Raw genomic sequence first — 20823 nt, 5'->3', positions numbered from 1 at the left:
ACTATGTATTGTTTCAGCAAACATAAAGTGCTAACCTAAGAAGATTTGCAGCTGAGAACAAAACTCCATGAAAAGGTAGTGGATAACTTGGACCAGATCCATAACCTGTTGTAGTAAACTGCCATCTTTTCTAATAGATGGAAGAAGTGCTTTCTGTAGTACAATCAATATTGCAGGCTTCTAAAATATGAAGCCACACAAAAACCGCAGCAGCTAGGCACTCACTCTCCACTTAAAATCGTAAGAATGGCATTTGCAATATCTGCAGCCACCTACCAAACCTACCAGTGCTGTCCCTGTCTTGTCTAGGGGCTTGCACTAGGTGTGCAAGACTGTCAGGAGCTGAGTGACCGCCTCCTGCAGGCTCTGAGCAAAGCAGTTTTGGTGAGGATCAGAAAAAGTGGGAAGTTGTATTTCTGTGCTTGCTCAAGGGACTGTAACTCATATATGAAACTAACACTACTGCTTGTCCTGACCAGAAGACAGCAAATAAATTGTATTAGAACTTGTGATATGACAAATTAGTAGTTTCAGGAGAAATAAAAAGGTGTTTAAAGGTGTCAGATGACAAAAGCAGCAAAATTGTTTCAGAGGTAATCTATTTTAACCTACTAGAGACTATGATAATTTTAAGACCTCATGCTCAGTAGGTCCAGACAGATTTAGCTAAATCTGGTCTTGATCTTTACTCTAAAAGAGACTTAAGCAAGTAGACTGTTTTTGTCCGTGTCTAAATCTAAAGAAAATCAAGTATACCAGTGTACATAGAATAGCAAAGTTCTGCTTTGTATCAGGGTGTTACTTCTAACACTGAGCAACGACTTCGAGCTGCAAACTTACCAGCATAGACCAACTGCAAATGGAAAATTTGGACAAAACTATGAACATTGCATTGAAACATCACTGCAAATGACCAGTTAGCAAAGAAACAGATGGAAAGCAAAATGAATTTCACATTAGGAAGAAACCTGCAGTGAGTTCTTCTGTTACTACATCCACATAAACTCAAGGAAGGATTTAAATTCCCAGTATTCCAAGTTAGGAAACTCTAAGTTTCCTACCACTTTTTTCTTTTTTTAATCAGAAACCTGAGCAGTGCAATAGCAGCATCACATTTCATGAAAACAAATGACATTACAGCCAAACTAGCTAAAGGAGGAATGGCTTGAACTGAAATAGAGCAGGTTTAGATTAGATATTAGGAAGAAATTCTATACTATGAGGGTGATGAGGCATTGGAACAGGTTGTCCAGAGAAGTTGTGGATGCCCCACTCCTGGAAGCGTTCAAGGCCAGATTGAACGAGGCTCTGAGAAACCTGGTCTAATGGAAAGTGTCCTTGCCTGTGCAAGGGGGTTGGAACTAGACCATCTTTAATGTCCCTTCCAGCCCAAACAATTTTATGATCCTGTGAGTTCTTTAACTATTTTCCTGACTTCTCATAAAGGAATGGTGATATGTGTGGATTATGCTTGCACAGCTGCTTGGCACTGCTCTGCTGCAATGCAAGAATGGATTTGTGTTTACTCATTACTTAAAACTGCAGAAATTACTAGCACTTGTATCTCTCTCTAATTGTTAAGAAGCAAATGAGCTATTCAAGTGATATTGAGCCACGTTGTACAGTTCTCATATTACTTGAGATTACAGTCACTTGGTGACTGTTATAATTCCCGTTTCTCTCTTTTACTCAAATTTTGTAAAGGTCACTGATGCCATGTTGTTCTAACTGCTGGTTCCACCATTATTTCACTGAAAAGTTGAATATGAAAATCTGTGTTATCTCATAAACTCCAAAGTAAGCCTGAAGTCAGACCGAAGATGATATTTTCTCTAAAAAGGCAGAAACAAAAATCTAAACCACAAGCCTTTTGTATTGGCATATAGTTGAGGAATGGCATCAGAGGGCTCATGCAGCCCAGTCAGTGCCCCAGATGCTGAGCTCTTAGCCCTGGGCAGAGGCCAGATGGGGAGACATGTTCCACTGTTTCCCTGTTTGGAAAATGCAGGTGGTAGTAGACAAAGCAACTCAGCAAGTGTCAGAGTGGCAATGACTGCAACAGCCAGTTTGATTAACCAACAGGAGCTATCCTTTAGGGGAAACCAGTTGTCATCACAGGCATAAATGTTCAGTGAGTTCACTATGAACTTTTGAGTGAGACTATATTAAAACTTAAGGACAAGCCATATGCACCAGCAGCATCTCACATGAAGGATCTCCAAGAAACAAGGACTGGTTGATAGAACTGGGTTTAGCCTTAAGAGAAGGCCTAGGGGCGATCTCATCACTTTGTATTACTATCTACTGGTATTTATTATACTTATATAAATTATAAATGTTTATGTATATTCATTTTGTCATTATTTATATAATTAAAATATATTCTGTTTATATAAATATTAGTAGATATTTCTTGTGGACCATATGTACTTGAGCCAAATTCTTTTACATGGCACACACTGGGAAGAGGCAATGGGCACAAGCTGAAATGCACAAAATTCCTTTTAAACATAAGAAAAAGCACTTTTAGCATGGGGAGGGTCAAACAGTGGAACACATTACTCAGAGAACTTGGAGATATCCAAAACCCAGCTTGGTCTTGAGCAACCTCCCCTAGCTGAACCTGCTTTGAACAGAGGAATTGGAGGGGTTCCAGGTCCTAGGTCCACGCATCCCTTCCACATTCTCTGACTCTTTAACAATAAACAGAAGGAAAAAGTCCTATCTATAATTTCTTTGTATCTTTCAGAGGCATCTGACTTTGTGCTTTAGCAAAGTCCAAGGAAGTCTGAATCTATGGAGGACCAGAAGAAACTGACTGTGAAGGAATGACTGTTAAATTATTCAAGACAGTGGGTAAGTTCAATGATCTTCAGCAGAAGAACCTGGAAAGACTGGGCAGCTTATCATGCATGTCTAGAAGCCTCTGTAGTTGAGTCTGAGGAGAGAGGTGAATCTAGGGGACAAGAGGGTGTAGCTAAACCTCTGAAAGGCATCAGATAGAAAAGCCAAATACTGGTATTTTCGTTATTGTTGAACACATGAAAAACTAGTCAGTTTCCTGTAGAATGTTTGAAATGTAGAGGCAGACTAATTAACATGCTTCTGGAATAACATCCCCTTGGTAGATCCAAAATGTCTGAAACAAAATGGTCATATCAGAAATGACAGTAGTGACTCCTGTTCGCATTGAAGATAATACTGTAGATTCAGAGAGTCCTGACATCCATGTTAGCAAGTCCTCATGACACCAGCGGGACATGAAGTAAAACTTCAATGTACTCTTCATATTAAGCTGCACTGGCCCCTCTGAAGTCATGAGTCAAAGTTGTCAACTACTCACAAAGACATAGGGAAAGAAATTCTGTCTTTATCAGATCATCATGTTGGTATGGACTGTAAAGCAGGCAAACTCACAGATGGAGACAGACAATCTGTTCAGCAGTTTTTGGGTTGATTAAGTTGGGCCTCTGTGTATCACCTTAATAATGTAGAGAGGAACAAGAGCACCAGGGAAGATTTGCTTCTATTTTTAAAATGTTCTGGGAACCGGTTCTATCTAAGGAAAAGCTGGCATTTCCATAGAAGATAAAGGAACAGAAAAGTCAAGAATATATTCATCAGAAGTAAACTGAGGGTGATGCTAGCAAACTGGGAACAGAAGAGCTTAAGGAGGGAAAGTTATCAAAGTGACTGAATGCAATCAAAGAATAGCATTAAAAAAAAAAGTCATCTTGACCCATGACAACAGAAAGAAACTAAGGCACGCCCTTTATAACTTACAGATGAATCTGGGCAGCAGCAGGGGTATTTGTCCTGAGCCTGAGTAGTAAGAGTGGTTTGCATAAACAGAGCAGGTAAGTACACATAGAGGAAAGTACTCAGAACTGAAGCAGGAAAGTTGACATACAGGATAAGCAGCTATGTTGATACATAGATTGAAAAAAATTCATATGATTTCTTTGGCAAGATGTACAGCTGAAATATCACAAAAGTTACAACTTTTATTCTACAAACCTGAATGAAGTCAAATACTGTAAGTGGAAGTAAGTCATCCAGTACTGCTGTATCTTTTGAGAACCTGTTAAGCATACCACCTATGGATTAAGAAGGGAAAAAAAAGTCAGACATTTTAATACCCCCTAAATCCTACATTTATTACTTTAACAAAAAGTACAACATTTTCTGAATACAAAATATTAAGTATAAGATCTTTTCAAGTACAAGCAGTTCCATTACAGTTTAGTGGAGCTACAGTTTCTGTCCCCCTGCAGGAATGTGGCTACACAACTTCTATTTCAGATCTTGGGGAAAAAAAAGCCAGGAAAATGCAATTTTAAAAAAGAAAACACTATAAGGGGCAGAAAGCATAAGTCAGTACCCCTTACTCAGCAGGCCCTGCTGATACACAGGTAATTTGCACACCAGCATTTGCATGGGTTTGTAAGCTGTTTCTTAATTTCTGAGTAGAATTACTGTATTAAACATTATGTAACAACAAAGTTAAGAACACAAGGGAAAATGAAGGAGTAGACCATTGCTGTATCATCATTTAGCTGCGTCTCCTGTAATCTAGTACTTATCAGGAAGAAGCATATGAGATAAGAATTTCATGTACAATGGGAGATGAAACTTGGTACACCAGTTATATAATGAGCTTTATATTAACTCCCAACTTTGAATATGCATACCACCATTCACATTAACTGATGTTTTATGCCATTTTAGTAGGACTATTCATAAAAAAAGCACTATTTATCATTCACATCTGATTCCTTGTCACTCACAACATAGCTGACAATATCTTTTCTATTGCAGTTTTTTACAAAGTCTATTCTTTAGAAGTTATTTAACTTTTATTGCCTAGAACAGTTAATGGTTTATTTTCTCCAAATTTCTTTCTTACAGGGTGGTATTTCAGAATCAGAATTGACAACTGAAATATGTCACACTTAAGTGCAATCAAGTTTCATTAAAATATTCACAAATTACTTTATATGGCAAACTTCTAACATTCTACTTGACTGAAAACATAAATAGAAAGAAACACTGTCCTTTAGCAGAACGAAACCCATTTAATTGAAATTAAATGCATAGATGAGTCAATCACCTCCCATCTCAGTTACCTGCTTTCAGAGAGTTGAAGGTTGACATAGGTGCATGAAGAACTGCATGCACCATCTTTTGATGAAGAGTTTTAGACACTGTTATAAGTGTATGCACAAGGGGCAAACCTCTGAAGATTCCCATGGCAAGCAGGGTATCTGCCACACCCACATAGATGTAAATGATGTAGTAGCTGCTAGTGTCAGTGACAATCACAGGAGGTTTGTTAGAGGTGCTGTTTTCTGACTGTGTTGAATTTGCCTTCGAAGCTGAACTGTGTGATGGAAATTAAAAATAAATGCATTACTGGAAATTGTGTACTTTTTCTCTTTTATTTACTAAACAAAACCAAACAGTACTCCAGTGTCCATTTGTTTTAAAACTATGCTAATGGTTAGTTATAGATACTTCCAGTAATTTTTAAAATATTGTCATGTACGTATGAAATATAAATCATTAATTGCTCTGGTATTCTCTTGCAATTCTACTGCGTATTTACTCACTGACAAACATAACCTAATCCAGGAAAATACAGCCACTTCTCTTAAACAGAAAAATTAGTTTAAGTCTTGAAAAAACTTAATTACTATGGAACTAAAATTATTTAGATATGCTATAAAAAGGAAAGCCCTCAGCAACTCAACAGAAATCAACAGAAATCACTCCACCTCCAGTCAGACTCACGTCTCCATATGTTTCTATACTCAAAGATCCATTGCTGCAGGACAAAAACAGGGATTAAAAGCATTGACCCAGGAAAAGCCACTGGCTTTTCCACTGCTCGGTATGCTTTAACCTTAAACTGCTGACCCTGTAACTTCTGGGAATCCTTCAGTGATGAGCGGAGGAAATTTTAGAAATGGGGTCTTACAGAAACTACTCCCTTAAAATATTCCTAATCAAGCCTTACCCAGGAGCTCTGAATCATGGTATATTGAAGATAATCAGGTTCATGCATCCCTAGAATGAGTTGACCCAGGAAAATCTTGCATACACTATTGTGTACTCAATAATAAACCATAAAAAACCACTCAACTGTTAGCACTTACAGAAGTACCAGACCCAGGAAAATCTTGCATACACTATTATGTACTCAATAATAAGCCATAAACCACTCAACTGTTAGCACTTACAGAAGTACCAGATACCACCTGCACAAGATATTTAGATCAACCATCTAGGAACCATTTTGTTGACTATAAGATAGTGACTATCCACATACAATTATGGCAGAATTTATTCATTATCTACAGAAAAAATAATATAAGGGATACCCCAGTTTCTCAATAAATTTTCCCCACTACTTACTTTTGAAGAAACCATACCACACCAAGACAAGCAGCTACCTGTGACCAAAGAAAACAGAGTCAGATTTTGTCTTATCACTTTATCTAATTTTTCTCTCTTATCTTTTTTCATTGACTTTATACCTGTTTTTAGAGGGAGCATAATAGGTGGAAGTCAAACTTACTTGAAGCAAAAAACTTGTAATATCTGCTTCTCTCTCAACGGGAACAATTTAATGCATCCCACCAGGAAAGCTACATTTAGACTTGTATTACAATCAGACTCTCAAGTCCCTAAATATTCTTGTATTTTTTTACCATACTATTAACAAAGGCTTGCTAATGCCTTCCAGCTGATAAACGTATGCCTTAACAGAGTTTAAGTTTTAAAGATTAATATTTTTAATGACTCTAGAAGAGTAAGTCTCTCAGTATCTTCAAAGGCATCTATGAAAATATGAATGTCAAATCTTTAATGTTATTATTTTTGCATTTATGTTCTTGCTAGCTGATGTCTACATTTGGTATATTCATTTCACTGATATTGCTTTGCTGCATTGTCTTATATAATTTTCTGCATAATCTCTTGTAACTTTTTATTTTGAGATGGTTCAGCATTCAACAAGAATTTAGTCTGTAATATATTCTTGTCTGTCCACCAAGATACTGGAGATCTTCATCTAGTCTATCACATATTAGTTTGCTCTGTTCCTGACTATGATCATTTTTCTAAGAGTTGAAACAGTTTTTACATTTTCTTCCCATATATTTTTATGTGACTGGTACAGAAATGTATTTTGGTAATACCTCAACACATAACTGAAGTCTTCTCTTTGGAAGCCACCAACTTTCACATGTCATATATGAAATAACTCAAGATTGATCATGATGGTCCTGAATTTAAGTATTTGTAAGAGTCAGGCTTCTTTCACAATAATACTTTTACATCTCCCAACAGGATTCTGTTCTCATCTTGACTCCTCACAACAGAAAAGTTTTTTCAGCCATGAAGATGATGGTAGGTAACACTGTCACAGAATAGTATCACAAAGCCTTTCTCTGTGTTACCTTCCAAAACTGCTCTTCTTGCAGTTCAGCAGCCCTAGTCTCTGGGTATTATGTCCATGAGACACAGTTTTGAGCTGCTGAAGTGAGCTACACAACATACACCTCGCAAACCTAGGAAATATGTACAGTCGATGTCCTATTTATGGTGACCTGTGTGGACTCACCTTGGAACCTGCAATCCATTCAAAATCTAAAATAGCATCTCTAGAATTTCCACAGTAGTCCCACACAGATCTGAAGGGTGTAAAAACACCACTTTCAATTTACTTGGATGTTCATCACTAGCCTCTCTTCATTGTCTCAGGTTGGAAGGGCACAAAGTGTTAGCACAGGACATGTAAACACTTGGCATGGTATTTCAGCTCACACACAGAGGTTTGCTCAAGACTAGGCTGTGCCTGAATATCTTCCAGCTCATTCATTTACCAACAGGTTTTTACTTCAACAATAGTCACACTGGAAAGTTTAAATTGTATGGAAACATTCTATGTCCTAAGATTTTTTTTTTCAATTAGAAGATGAGGCTTTTGGACTTTTTAGAAAAGGTTTCATCTAAAATAAGAGCAAAAATGTGTAATCAGCATTAGAAATATATGCTGAATATACAGGAATAAATCTGATATACTATAAAATTTCCTTTGCCTCTAAAACTCATATTCAGCTTTGCTGTTATTTACATAGCTGTTTTCCACTACCATGAAAACAAAACTCACTGATAAGAAGAGCTATGCATCTAAATACCGTATTGATTCTGGAGTTGGTTTGAAAATTTAGTTAAACTAGATCTAAGCTCCAGGATTTATTCCTGGTCCAAGAGAACTAACTTAAAACACCTGCAATATAACATTAAACTCTGAATACCATCAGTCACATCTTTCTCCAGTTATGATGATATTAGAAGTTTGAATCTCACCACAGAACTGCTAAAAACCCTTTACTAACAATCAGCCAGAAACTAGTCCTATATTCCTAATGGGTTATTTTCTTTATTCAGTTCATGTTGAAAAATACTGAGAGAAATCAGCACCATATTTTGTTAAGTTGACATACGAATACAGTCTCATTGATTTCACACTATGAAACATGTTCTTTTCCTTTGAAAAATACTTGATTTAGGATATTTACCATAGAAGAGAACATTAATAGATTCTTTCCTAAGTTGAGAGACAAGGCAAAAAGCAGGCAATTACTGATATATGAAAAACAGTCAAATGTCCACAAACAGCCAGATACTCTTCAGTAATTGTTCTGGTGTTTTACGCCGTCCTTGGAAAAAATCTCTGCACGCTGCAGGAGCACCCCTTCCATCTTTAACTGCCATCACAAGCATTCAGCACCCTGCCTTACGCACCACTCTTCTTTCTCTAGGAGCAAAGTTCATTTTGCAAAACAATTTTCCAGAATTTATGTATGTCCCCATAATAAAAAAATTATGGCAATTATTGTTGTTAACTCCCTAAAGCTCTGCGAAGATAATCTTTAATGAAAAATGGAAGATTATTCACCTATGAACAAGAGACTAGCATAGGGCAATAATTCTTAGTTATGGTATCACATTGCAGAAAATAACCTGGATAATTTAAGAAGATGGGTCTTCTGCTGCTGTGCACTAACCACTAACTTTGAGTAAGTGCTCATTTGAGCAGTAGAAAAGTCACTGTAATTTAATTCAACAGCAGTGGTCAATAAGTGATACATACAAGAGCTTATGTCTTGATGCTTTATCCATTTTCACAAAGAACAGTTTGAACAAACGTCATTTGTTGCAACATGACATCAAGCACAGATTTTCTTACCTCGATTAAGAAGACAGTCACACACAAAATCAGAACAAAAATCAAGTTTCTATGGATAGTAACGTATCTGAAATAGGTATTCCATGTAGTAACAGTACCCATGCTTTCAGCATCATCACTGAAGCACTCCTGCAAAAAAAACAGTGAAATAATAGTAAGAATGCCAATAACATATCTGTATGAGAATTTCTGAAACAAGAATGCCATCATTCTTTCTCCTAACTCAGCACAAATAATTGAGATGAAGCATTAAATTGAAAATGGCTAGAGAGGAAGGTACTGACTGGTTGAGTCATCTTTGCTATAAAAATACAATTTAGAGATTATTTGAAATTTTCAGACAACAATGAGAGAAGCTGAGACTTGTCCAGCACTACCAGAATAAAAAACTATTAATAAATAGTTATTTTTTTTCAATGGAGAATTATTACTGTGATTTTAGAGTAAATTTGTAAGTACTTTGAGCTTATTTTTTTCTGTTGAGCTCCAAAGAATAAAGGGCAGTGCTTCAGCAAATAATGAATTCAGGGTTTCCTTGGACATCTGTTTCTACCTAGGAAACTCCCCTAGAAAATTTTTCTATCATGAAAAAATCAGCAGTCAGTTTTGAAAATTAATGTAGTCCATCATGATCAATTTAAACTATGAGAAAAAAAAGAAATTTTGGTCACGTTTTTGATATAAAACTCAATCTTCTGTTTTTTTTCTGCACATCCATAAAACCAGAGTAAAATCAAGCTTATTCCTCCATTCATTATCTGCATCAGGACACAGGAACTAAGCAGTCTGACAAATTTACCAAATTTTATCAAATTCCAGTTTTAAAAACTGTGCTAATACTTCACAGAAACGACTGTGCTAGTATTTTCTTTTTTCCATGAGCCTTAATGTTTCAAAGGAGAATTATACATAAATGCTTTAAAACAATATTTTTCCAAGTTACAGTTTCAAATTTTATTTTAAGTAATCTGAAAGACAACATGCAGGATATGTAAATTCTGTATTGAAATTCCCTACAAATAGCACTGAAAAAAATGAATGAAAAATAAGGCAAAATAAGTTTTTGAGAATTTCAATGATTTCAAGATGATACTTGGGTTTAAAAAATTTTACAGGTATTCAAAAAACATATTCCACAGAGAAATGCTGCATTGGAAATGAAATAGTCAAGTAGAAAAACAGATGAGGAGTATATTACACTAAACCATCACCATAACCAAACCCAAGATGAATTCAGATTAACACACACCTTCAAATCCTCCTCATTGATTTCATCAGTGATGTCCAAGACACTGTCTCGAGACACACGCCTGGTGTAGATATCTATCTCAGAAGACAGGTTTGTCTGGGGCACCATGGACATTTTCCGAAACGTTGTGCTTCCCTTTTTGGAAAAGTTTGGTCCGTAGTTCCCAGAGGTGCTTGTCATCAGGTTCAGCACCGACTGCCTCCTCCGGCCTTGCAGCAGATGGTCAGCCTTGAGCATGCCAGTCCTCAGCAGAGCCACGTCCCCCTGCTCTAGGTCAGGGACCAGCGAGAGCCTCCTCTCTGGCGCGTCGTTGTGGCCATCGTCTATCCCGTTGACCTGCATCCCATTCTTCTGCACCACTGAGAACTTCCTATTTGCATTAAGGGGGTTAATAATTACAGAGTTCTTCCTTTTGTCATTAAATTCTGATTTTTGTTTAAAAGATTGCTTCTTTATTTCATTGCGTGATCCCGTGCCTTCTCCTTCAATGGAAAATCGTCGGAGAGTCTCAGTAAGGATTGAATTTCTTCTCTCTGCACTGAACTGATCAAAAGAGTCAAATCCCATCAGCTCTGAGCTGAAGTCTGGCCGTTGACCCTGAAGTTCAGAAAATGTTCCATAGAAATAGCAGCTCCCCTCATGTAAGATTAATATTTTGTCAGCAGTCTTTAAGTGTTCCAGTTTTGAAGTAACTAAGATCCTGGTTTTATTCGCCATCAACTTGCACACACAGCTGTAGAAGATGGAAGTGTGAACATTTAGACTTTTTTGTTCTCATGATTAAATGATGATTTTATCCCTTTCACTTTCAATTTTCTTTTACCTGCCCTGCTCCCAGTACAAGCAGACTTGGGTGCTCCCTCACACTACAAAGAAGGTGGTTAAGCTGAGATATGTAAAGGGTGAGCACTTTATCACAGGAATCAAAAAAGAGGTAAAATTTAATCATTTTCAGGTCAGTCCAAAAAGCACAGTTCATCATGAAGTATTTGTTTTCATCTTAAGGTTACTCGGATAGACTGATCTGAGACTTAAGAGCATTACTCCAATTTCAAAACTTCAAAATTACAGCGGCTGAAAAGCTCATGGATGGCATTGTGTGTCCTTACTGTTTTCATCAAAAGGACAAGCAAAAAGTCTCTGACTTGGGCCAACCTGCTGCCAATCTTCAGCACGCAGTTTCAGATGATTCAACATTCAGTGATTAGAAAAACAGGTCAAAATATAGCTCCTTGTAAAAAATTATACTTACAAAGCAGCTTATTGTTTTAAAGTGAAAGGCTTTCTGATAAAAAGACGTCAGATATAAAGCCACACACATCAAGAGAATGAGCTTACAGCAGACTCAATATGTTGAGATGGAAGTGGGAGCAGCAATGCTCAGACCTGGCCCAGGCTTGTTCCCATGTAGTCCATTGTCCTACCACTAACACAAAATACAGTAAATTCACGAATACAAGCCGCACGGAATATAAGCCGCACTGCTGGTGTGTTGGCAACATTGTTGCCTTTGTTAATAGATAAGCCGCACCCGGAATATTAGCCGCACTTTAGTTTGCAGCGAACTTTCACAAAGTCGTCATTTAGTAACACAATCGCGGGATTGCCAGGGCTTACTGGCTTACTGCCGACCTCGGAAACATTGTTTCCAAGTGAAAAAAGACACACCCTTTATTTACAAGCCGAAAAAGACAGGAACAATAGTGTGGTCATTTTGTGAGCATTCCCAATGGATCCGTGTTGCCTTTAAACAGCCACTTAGCCACGCAGGCAGGCAGCTGAGCTCCGAGCGGAGCCACATCTCCGTGCTGGCACAGGAGCGGCCGTTGTAGCCCTCGCAGCCTGCGGGGGGAGGGGCCGTTGTAGCCCTCGCAGCCCGTGGGGGGAAGCGGCCGTTGTAGCCCTCGCAGCCGGGCGGGGGGAGCGGCCGTTGTAGCCCTTGCAGCCGGGCGGGGGGAGCGGCCGTTGTAGCCCTCGCAGCCCGCGGGGGGAGCGGCCGTTGTAGCCCTCGCAGCCCGCGGGGGGAGTGGCCGTTTTAGCCCTCACAGCCCGCGGGGGGAAGTGGCCGTTTTAGCCCCCGCAGCCGGGCGGGGGGAGCGGCCGTTGTAGCCCTCGCAGCCCACGGGGGAAGCGGCCGTTGTAGCCCTCGCAGCCAGGCGGGGGGAGCGGCCGTTGTAGCCCTCGCAGCCCGCGGGGGAAGGGGCCGTTGTAGCCCTCGCAGCCAGGCGGGGGGAAGCGGCCGTTGTAGCCCTCGCAGCCGGGCGGGGGGAGCGGCCGTTGTAACCCTCGAGCCCGCGGGGGAAGGGGCCGTTGTAGCCCCCGCAGCCGGGCGGGGGGAGCGGCCGTTTTAGCCCTCGCAGCCCATGGGGGAAGCGGCCGTTTTAGCCCTCGCAGCCGGGCGGGGGGAGCGGCCGTTGTAACCCTCGAGCCCGCGGGGGAAGGGGCCGTTGTAGCCCCCGCAGCCGGGCGGGGGGAGCGGCCGTTGTAGCCCTCGCAGCCCACGGGGGGAAGCGGCCGTTGCAGCCCTCGCAGCCCGCAGGGGAGCGGACGTTGTAGCCCCCGCAGCCGGGCGGGGGGAGCGGCCGTTTTAGCCCTCGCAGCCCACGGGGGAAGCGGCCGTTTTAGCCCTCGCAGCTGGGCGGGGGGAGCGGCCGTTGTAGCCCTCGCAGCCCACGGGGGAAGCGGCCGTTGCAGCCCTCTCCCTGCGAGCCGAGTGGCCGTTCTACCCCTCTCCCTGCGGGGAGAGAGGCTCCCCCAGCCCTCTCCCTGCGAGCCCAGCCAGCCCCGTAGCCGCACAAGACTGAAAACACTTTAAAAAGTACAGAGAAATATCACACACTTTTATCGAACTGCCGAGGTAACTCGCCGAGGTAACTCACCCCGATAACACCCCCCGCCCCTCAGTAACGCCGCCATCCACAGGCAGGCAATAAGCTGTTCTCTGATTGGTTCATCGTCGGAACAACGGGAAACCATGGATTTCAGACTGTTTTGGCTCGGGACTGGACCAGCATGATACTAGGTAAGGGCAGATATCACATTTTTGTCCATAGATTAGCCGCACCGGAATATTGGCCGCATTTCCGGGTTTCCACCAAAATTTTAGTCTTCTTGCTGCGGCTTGTATTCGTGAAATTACTGTACTCAAAATATATACAGTAAATTCACGAATACAAGCCGCACTGAGTATAAGCCGCATCTCTGGGTGTTGGCAAACATTTTGTTTTTTGTCCATAAATAAGCCGCACCCGAGTATAAGCCGCTCTGTGTTCGCAGCGAGGACCCGTGTGCAACAAAGTTGCCAAATAGTAACCGAACCACGGCAGGGCGGGGTTTACTGGCTCGGCTCGGGCCATGAGGGCTTGGGGCTGCCGACAGGGCTGGGTGGCCCAGCTCGGCACTGCCACTCGGCAGAACCGCTCGGGGCCGGCCGCCACCACCGCTGGGTTCGGTCACCCCGGCCTGGCGCTGCCCCACGGCGGCAGGGGGGACACAGAGCCCGCCGGCACCTGCGGTGGCCATGGGAGCCGGGGATGTAGCCTGCCTGCTCCTGTGGTGGCGGCACGTGGGGACGGGAGCCCCCTGAGCCACGGGGCCGAGCAGGAGAGAGCTGCCCCGCCTTCCCCCAAGCCGTGGGGCCAAGCGAAGAGAGCTGTCCCTGCCTCCTCCGAGCCGCGGGGCCAAGCAGGAGGGAGCTGCCCCGCCTTCCCCACCCCCAGTGCTGCCTGCACAGAGCAGCTCCACCCACCGCGCAACAGAGTATCAATTTGTAACCACCGCGTAAATGCAGGGTTTTACTGGCAGGAGCTCGACTTTGCAGTTTGCACTGACTTGGTTTGCACTCCCAGGGTTGAAAATGTCAGAAAATTATTCACATATTGGCCGCACCTGAATATTAGCCGCATTCCCGGTATGGGAGCAAAATTTTGGTCAAAACAGTGCGGCTTGTATTCATGAAATTACTGTACATAATACCACAACATAATACTATAAGAAACCCTAATGATGTATGAACTGATGAATGATGACGAATGAAATGAACATCCCAACAGGAATCATTTTGATCACTTCAATATTTTTGCACTGTTATTAAAAACTCTTCATTTTACTTTGTGCTGCTTGGTGAGATTCTTAAATACAATCCATCAAAATATACAATACCTTTCAAATATCTCTTTTTCTGTAAAAATGTCTAAGTGTCCAAAAGGAGAATCCAGGAGATACAAATCAGCATCTTTGTACACTGCCCTGAACAGAAAAAATGGAAATGACATTAACTTTCTCATCTCTTATAAATTTAAATGAATATAATTTAAGCAGTATGTTTCAAATCTTCTAATTGATAGACTTTCTACAGCATCAATATGGAGCTGGAGTTTAACATTAAATGAGCTCATAAGAAACCTTTCAATAAAGCCTTTTCTTGCTGCAGGCCACACTACAAACTAACTCAGTTTTCCATTAATTTCTGTGCAATGAAGCAAAGCTGTCTTTTACACAGGTTACCCTGCATAAAAGAGATCTCTTTATAGCCTGAATCTGACAGTCCCCATCAGTGATCATTTCAATGGGAATTTAATGTCTACTGTAATATCTGCTGGTGCCTGAGGGAATATTGCATATTTGTAAATAAACATGTGAAAATACTTAGGTCTCAGCACTTAATTTCAAAGGTACTTTAAAAAATAGTGAGCAAAAATAAGTGTATTAATGAGGCATGGTCTTCAAACAGTATCTGTAACAGGACTGTACAATATTTCGAGTAGAAGACATCAAAAAGTACCTTAAACTGTATGTACCTGGACATGGCTCACTGAACCTAAAGCTCTGGTTAAGAGGGTTTTTTGTTTTAAAAATTTGAATAGAAATTCAAAAAGGTCCCCTGCCTTCTCCATGAGAATGAAAATCATTGTGCAATATCAATCAGAGTATAATTAGCAAAGAAATCCAGACAGTTGCATTTCTTTATTTTTAAAGTATGTTAATCATGATGAAAATATTGATCAGTGTGAAAATATTTAACCACCGAGAGAAAAAGCCCTCAATATAAGCTCATTATGTTAATAAAACCAGCAACTTTATTGAAAAAACCCTCTAACACAATGGATTTTGCTGACCATACATTATGATGTAGTGGCTGCACAACAACAAAAATTCACACTATTTGGAGTGCTTTTATCAGCAAGAAGTTTGCAGGGGTTTATTGCTACAATTTGTGTATTGCCACTGGCTTTAGGGTACCAGGCCAGCAAGCTGACTCAAGTCCTGGACACGCACTGTGTTTTTCCCTTGGTCCTTTCTTTCCCCCAGTTGCAGCTGCAGGCAATGACAGTGCTCTGTAAGAAAGACAGACTCACACCATCTCCACCTGCTTCTCAGGACAGCTGGTTGATGTCACTTCCATGACAGATTCTCATTTCACTTAACCTTGCACAACTACACCACATAAGTTTATGTAGCTATAATATATAGAAGAATGAATGAATGAATGAATGAATGAATGAATGAATGAATGAATGAATGAATGAAAGTATAATGTCCAGTTTATCACCAGTCTATTGCCTAGGTACAACCCAGGGCTGTAATCCTAAATTTACACCCCTAACTTTTCAGAGCTTCATCTACAACCCACACCTCAATACCCGAACACCTTGTAGCCCACTGAGCTTGGTCTGGAGCCCAAACAAAACCTAAGACAGTCACTGTCTTTATGACATGCAATTGCTTTTTGCTGACAATGAATACATAAGTTCTGTTTCTCCAGGAAACGAGCTATGACCATCCGAAAAGCAACAGACATGATTATCCATGGCATCTAGGAAATAGTCCCTGTAAATGTTGCATTAAAATGAAAATCTAAGGGGTTTTGTAGTTTTGGGATTGCATGCTTTGAAATCTTTGCCAGATCTTTTCTTCCTCTTTCCTCTTACTCTATAAATCAGAACCATCCATATGCATCTTCAGTCTCATCAACCCACACTGAAAGATTCTCTATTTTAATGATCACATCTTTTAGCCTAACACAGACATGCACATCTTTCATGGGATGCTAGTGCAGATCACTATAATGTGATTTTACTTCTAAGCAGCATTTCTGGGCATGGGAATCATCACAATTTGAACTTGACACAAGAATAAATGGGGCTATTTACATATCAGAGCTGTCATTAGTGAATTTCTGGCAATAGCTAAGTGATCCTCTGAAACACATAGCTAATTTATAAGACAAACACCTATGTTATTTTTCTGCAGACCTTCAGAATTACTTACTAACATCAGAAGGTCAAACAGACAAGGCAGTTATTCATACATACTGACTGGTCACTGCTTTCTTCTTTTTCTTATGATAGAGAGAAGCCCCAAGTGTTAGCATAAAATGTTTTGGAACATGGCTGGTTTGGTTTTTCTCTCCATTTATTTACCTGCAAACAGGCAGTATGTCATTGATCGATATATAAACCACTTCGAAGAAATGTCACAGCAGGGAAAGGTCCTGGAATAGTTATTTGTATCTTTCTATGGGTTTCTTCAGCACATAAAAAGTTACACTTAAAGGTCTGAATTTCCAAATACATCTTGCATCAGGGAGGGAAAAATTCATCTTATGCTAAGCCATAGCATTTTTCTGACATCAAATTTTAAAATTCAGTAAATTAGTATGCAGGCCTATCATAAACAAAATTGCATAACAGAACTCAGATTTCTGATAGTAAAATCAAGTTCCTGATATACCTGGATGATAGTTATTTAGCAGGACATAGTCCATGTGTATTTAGATGCTTAGTCATAATACACTCCATATAAGTGAAACAGTACACGTATTGCAGAAGAGCAGAATACTCACCTTGCCAGTGAGATTCGTGCCCGTTGACCTCCACTCAGAATGATTCCACCTTCACCCAGCAGTGTGTAGTCTTTGTCTGGGAACTTGGAAATATCCTGTTAACAATTTTTTTTAAAAAATCAGTATTTTCAATATCCGAGAAACTCAAGCTACAGACTTGATGGAAGCATAGTGTACAATTGTCTACAGACACGTTGGACAGCAGTTGTAAAAAAAAAAAAAATCCAACAGAGGTTTATTTATTTCATTTGTTTATGTAATAAGAAATGGTGATAAGAGAAAACATATTCTATTGCAGAAAGCAATCATGAGCTGCAAGATCTTAAGAACAAATATTTGTCTGAATAGTTAATCTCCTTAAAAGCAAGGAATGTACCTTCATACAATGTCAATCCGAGACATTAACTGCTCAACTGTTCTGTCAAGTAATGATAAATGCACTTGCTGCTGAAGTTAGGGAAAGCAAGAAGCAAACTCTGTTTCTGAGCTCTTCAAAATCCAGAGAAATATATACTTCAGGCAGGTTCATGAAAAAAGTCTTGACAAGCATTCCTAGCCAGGAATGCACACAGTTTGCAAAAGGTTTGGGAATCAAGTTCCACTGCTTGGGTGGTAAAAGTTACTCAGAACTCATGACTATGTAAAAAATGAATCTTTGGCCAGGGATAAAAGCAGAAAATACCATTTCACTCTCATATGAGACACAGAAAGGAGAAAAGGAGACTCTTGTGTCCCACTGGCAGATGTAGCCAAAAATTTTCTTGAGAGGAGTATTTAGCACTGAAATTGATAATCCATGTAAACCACAGAAATTCATGGAAGCGGAGACAAGGAGAATGGCTGGTGTTCCTGAAGGCTGTCTAGATTTGCTACTTTTAGATTTGCTCTAACAAAAAAACAACCTCTGCCATCAAACCTTACCTAATCTACATCTGTAAGCCAATACAGTGACACCACTAACACTGTGGTGGATGTTGTTTCAGCGGACTTTTCCCAGAAACACAGGCTGGATGAGCTTCCTGTGCCTCATGGCACCTTGGTTTCCAGGGGATACAATTTCAGGGCAGTTTGCCATGCAGTGAGTGGGAATCCCTGACTGTGCCAGGAGCTCCCAGTGCCTGTGCTCACTGCTCAGCAGCACTATACTGCCCGTGCACACCTTCCCACTCCCAAGGCAGGGATCCCCCCTAGCTAAGGAGGCTGACTGAGGCATCCTGTACCAGATAAAATCAGCTCCAGTGTTCTCATGCACTACACACATTTTCCTTTCATTGCAGCTTCTGGGGAAAAATAAGGTGGCATACATTATCACTCAGAACCTGAGCTTCTGAGAGCCATCTTCAGGCTGTGCTCTGGAAGGTGTAACTTGTTTTGGGGTCTCATCCTACAGCAACCAAGAGGCAGGCAGGAACTCGGCTGTTCATATTTCATACAAAGTCATATACAATCCAATTCTGATAGTCCTTGTTGTGATTTTTTTAGGGTTTATCCCTCTCTGTTGGGCAGCCTTTTGGCATTCCAGGCCTCTGAGGTTTTTGCAGAATAAATAAATAAATAAATATCCTTCCAAAAAATGTTTCCTTCTTCCTCCCCTGCAAATTGCCCTGACCTCAGGAACAGAGTGAACAATGCTGTTCAGACTTGGAGCGGTGACAGACGAAGGGTCCAGCCGCTCAAGAGCTAGAAACTGACTGCCCGGTCTGTCAGGAAATGGGAGATTCTCACAACTCTTTAATTTGATAATAGCATTGACTTCCTGACTTAGAGGATCCTGACCCTAAAATCAAGATGCTCTTATGTATGTAAAACCTATTGCAGGTGATTTTTAAATTATTTTCACATTAACTATTTTTTTCCCCTCTCGAAAATCGAGTCACACAAGCAAATGCTTGATATTAACGTAACAGTTCAAGTATTTGCAGAAAGAGGAATGTGAAAAATAGTGATAGTAACAGTTCTAAAGAAACATTTTTTCAATGTGACATAATCACCTTCCTATAAGCCATGAAGCATTTAGAGAGAACATGGCATAAAATGTTTTTTGGCATTTCTTTGACACAACTTGGTCAGATCACTTGTGGTCCCGTTATGTATGCAGGAGTCACGTTCCTCATCTGTAACTTCAGCATTAACATAGGGGTTTGCATGATTAAGTATGCAGATCTCTAAGCTGATTTAAGCTGTTTCCCATTTCTATCAGTACTGCAGTCTGTAATTGTGCTGGTGCCTTTGCTGTTTCCTGATTCCACTCTTTCCCAAAAAAAACAGGTGAAGAACTGGCCCAGCATGTCTCCTCCTGAATCAGGGTAAAATCCCAGCTCTACTGAAACTCATTCCAGGGTTCCCATTGCTTTAAAGGTTGAGGGATTTAATCAGATATATTTCTTTGCAGGTGTGTCAACATGGAATTTTAATCAGACTTTTAATGAGTTCCCCTTCTGCTCTCCTCTACCCTTCACCTCAAGATAATATATGGCATGAAACAGACAAAGAACTTTTCAGGCTGTAATTATAATAATTAAAAAATGTTTAGTAATTTCTTTCAAAGGCGTAAACAAAGTGATGAAGTCCAATAGACACACAATGCTATTTGTTGGAACACGCATGACCTATTGTAAAAAAGTACATAGGGCTGGTCCAAATACATCCTTGCTGTCATTTTATGCAGGAAGTGAAATCAAGCCAGGGACAAACCTAATGTAATGATGCTGAACGGCTCAGCATATTAATGAAATATGAAGCAGCCACTGGATTTTCTTTAACATATTTATTTCTAAATGCTTAAATTGAGAAACCAGTTGGTAACTAATCATACATGAAAACCCCTACAGTTCCCACAGACATTAATTACTTTTGTGGATGCTTCTAATATCAGGAGCTAAAAAATCCCATATTGCACACTCAAGAAGAAGGCACCCTTTTTAATAGCTGTGAAAATGCCATATTCATAGACCTCAGCAGCAAAGGGATGGCCCTCATAATATCTTTGGGCTTGGTAAGGAAGAATACAGCCAGGATAGCTTCAGGGTGAACAGGAAATATGATCTTACTATTAAAAAAGAAAACCTCAGAATGGACTTCACACTCCAAGTCTTTTCTGTAGATTAATTGTTACCAGAATCATTTGATAAATCATTAGCAACAATGAAGATAAAAAAGCATGACAGAAAACAGTCTCTGAGAACCAAGAATTGCTTAATATGTTCAAGGTTATTCAAGCTACTCAAGTGGTTCTAATGATGGAACCTAAGTATTTTATTTATGTGACTTCTTTTTCTTCCTTAAATTTGTCCTTAATTAGGTGGGGTTTGTTTGTGTCTCTTCTGCCTTCTCTCATAAAAGACAAAACTGATGGAATACGGCAGCAGTCTTGACTCTCTGCATTTCATCTTCATCCTATTTCAGTTCTCTATTTACCTTCTGTTTTTATTATAGTCACCTCTACAGTCATCTCTATTCCCTTCCTTTTCTTCA

The 20823-nt window shown here is 40.3% G+C and overlaps 1 protein-coding gene across 1 annotated transcript in view; it reads right to left on the bottom strand.

Annotated features, from left to right (window-relative positions):
* The window catches only part of CFTR (CF transmembrane conductance regulator), an 88553-nt gene that overhangs the window by 28603 nt on the left and 39127 nt on the right, over nt 1-20823 (bottom strand). The window contains exons 12-18 of the mRNA XM_033059032.1: nt 17350-17444; nt 14667-14753; nt 10506-11238; nt 9257-9385; nt 6415-6452; nt 5127-5380; nt 4018-4097 (exon numbers count right to left, since the gene is read on the bottom strand). Of these exons, the coding sequence (XP_032914923.1) occupies nt 4018-4097; nt 5127-5380; nt 6415-6452; nt 9257-9385; nt 10506-11238; nt 14667-14753; nt 17350-17444 (1416 nt within the window). The remainder of the gene's footprint in view (nt 1-4017; nt 4098-5126; nt 5381-6414; nt 6453-9256; nt 9386-10505; nt 11239-14666; nt 14754-17349; nt 17445-20823) is intronic.

Source organism: Catharus ustulatus, chromosome 4 (genome assembly GCF_009819885.2).
Source record: "Catharus ustulatus isolate bCatUst1 chromosome 4, bCatUst1.pri.v2, whole genome shotgun sequence".
Classification (NCBI taxonomy): Eukaryota; Metazoa; Chordata; class Aves; order Passeriformes; family Turdidae; genus Catharus; species Catharus ustulatus.
Note: the sequence above shows the minus strand (reverse complement) of the source record. Positions and strands in the feature narration are given on the sequence as shown.